General features: G+C 37.8%; 1 protein-coding gene across 1 annotated transcript; it reads left to right on the forward strand.

Moving 5' to 3' along the window:
* The first annotated feature begins 702 nt into the window (after positions 1 to 702).
* On the forward strand, positions 703 to 1,881 carry LOC127840544 (G-protein coupled receptor dmsr-1-like). The gene is made up of 2 exons (XM_052368958.1): positions 703 to 1,294; positions 1,361 to 1,881. The coding sequence occupies exons 1-2, from the start codon at positions 703 to 705 to the stop codon at positions 1,879 to 1,881; spliced, it is 1,113 nt and encodes a 370-aa protein (XP_052224918.1).
* The last annotated feature ends 560 nt before the right edge of the window (positions 1,882 to 2,441 follow it).

Genomic DNA, 2,441 nt, shown 5'->3' on the forward strand with positions numbered 1-2,441 from the left:
AAAGCCAGCATAAATAAATGACCTACCAATGTGGATACATGTTTTGCAATTCGTTACGACTAAGTTTTCCAATTCATTAATTATTCCATGTATTTCTGATGTTGCAATGGGTAGTTTTCCATTATTGAAAATGTTTTGTATATTTTCAGGATATCAGGAACTTGCACAATCCTAGACGACTTCATAGGCATTAGCGATAGACGACGGCCGAAATTGGATACGCTGAACATATTACTTTTCGCCACAACTAACACGAATGGACACGTCTGTCAAAAGTTCCATTTGCTAATGGACACTCTTTGGAACGACAGTCTATCACCGGCTGCCAAAACTTGTACGTTAAGATCTTTCTAAGAGATCTAATTGGTAGTATGTGATTCGTATATAAAGCGGAATAGAAACAACGTGCACGGGGTATAGAGTCGCAACATTTGTTTAACGAAGGAAAACTATACTGTTGTATATGCAGTTATTCGCAGCGAATGTATGGCTTGTAAACGTGAAATATAAGTTAACTATTTTGTGAAGAAAATGATTATTTGACAGTCTAACTGAAGCAGATAAAACATAGTTGGTCAAGACATGTGTTTAAATGCATAGACGTTTCGCAAGTTACAAGTATATTTCCATAATATCAAATTTCATTGTATAGCTAACCATTTAATATGTCCATATTATAATATTTTACAAAAAAGCGATATAATGGCGATTGTAAATAACACATTGGTGATGGAGAGTACAACCATCAATTTGCTGCTAGCTACTGCCCAACCCGAGACGATGGGCCTACAAGATTTCTACAGGAAATACGCATTGCTGCATGGGTATTTCAGCATTGTTGTGTGTTTGTTTGGGTTCGTTGCTAATATTTTCAACATTGTGGTCCTTACTCGACCGAACATGATCACACCCACGAATGTGATACTGACTTGGCTAGCCGTAGCAGACATGTTCACAATGCTTGATTACTTCCCGTTCGCTTTGCACTTTTATATTTTCAAAGACTCGGATTTAACATTTTTAGAGACACGAGGATATGGATGGATGTGTTACTTATTGTTTCACGCTAACTTCAGTGTTTTGTGTCATTCAGTGGCAATATGGTTGACGATTGCGCTCGCTACATTTCGGTTTATGTGTATATGGTTTCCAACTTGGGGACCACAGTATTGCACTGTGAGAAGGGCAAAACATGTGATAGGAATTATAATAGGCTCTGTCATTATATTATGCATTCCAAACTGTATCATTAACTCGTGGACGACTGTAGGTAAAAATGAAACGAACATAATGGGTAATCAAACATTGCCAAACACCACGAAACAATTAGACATAGTTTACAATGTGGATTATCGCTCAGAGGGAGCATATGTTCATGTGGACAAAATGAACAAGATGATTCAAGCCATCATCTTTAAGATTTTACCATGCTTTGCGCTCGCGTGCCTCACGATTCTACTAGTTACAGCAATGCACAGGGCGTATAAGAAGCGAATGAGGTTGCGGAACCAGGGTCGTAATGAGGAGTCCGATCGCCACGGGGAGCACAATAGAACAACGGGCATGCTGCTTGCTGTTGTTGTTCTTTTCCTCTTGACAGAAATGCCACAAGGGATTCTTACTATTATGTCGTTAGTGCAAGACTATTATTTCATTAACGTGTACATGCCCCTTGGAGATGTTTTGGATATAATGGCGTTGTGCAACAACGCAATCAATTTCGTTCTCTACAGTACAATGTCCAAGCAGTTTAGAGATACATTCGTATCCCAATTTTGTTGCTGTTGTCCAAAAAAAAGACCAGGATGGATGAGAATGAAAATTATCAAATCGAAAACGGAACAGAATGGGAATTTCGTTACCACACATTCCCAAGTGTAGGCATCAACTTTATCTATAATGTCATGTATAAACAAGAAGCCAAACCAAAACGAATGTATATTCAGATTATATACTACTATCATATATCGCATTGGTTAGGAATTTTACATTATATATTGCAATTCTCGATTCGTGATCGCAATAACCATCTTGAACATATTCAGCCACCTCTATTGTTGTTCAAGTGCAATATGTGTTGTTTATTTAACATGAGCGTGTACTGTTATTTCAACTACTATCCATTAGTACATACGTCACCTTTGTGTTTAATGTGCGTGCATTATGAATATACGTGTGTGTTTTGTCAGTATTGCGCACTTTCAGTGCGCACTTTCAGTGACCAATTGCAAGCTTTGAATGTTTGAGTAACAAACCAAGCACTATAGGTACGAAACGCTTAACATGAACTGCCACCATGCCTGATTCCATTTCGTAAAATCCTGCTTGAGGTATTGTCGTTTGTGTCTTAGAGGTGTTTGAAACCAAGCCTTTGCCAGCTGTTGTAATAATGAATAATGATTTATTTTTTTTATGGAAAAGTCAGCTTATTCAAAGAGACC

Source organism: Dreissena polymorpha, chromosome 8 (genome assembly GCF_020536995.1).
Source record: "Dreissena polymorpha isolate Duluth1 chromosome 8, UMN_Dpol_1.0, whole genome shotgun sequence".
NCBI classification, from domain to species: domain Eukaryota; kingdom Metazoa; phylum Mollusca; class Bivalvia; order Myida; family Dreissenidae; genus Dreissena; species Dreissena polymorpha.

Excerpts from the sequence above, each read along its gene's own strand:
- LOC127840544 (XM_052368958.1), top strand. The coding sequence starts at position 703 with ATGGCGATTGTAAATAACACATTGGTGATGGAGAGTACAACCATCAAT. Across the intron at positions 1,295-1,360 it reads AAATGAAACGAACATAATGG|AGGGAGCATATGTTCATGTG; the intron begins GTAATCAAACAT and ends ATTATCGCTCAG.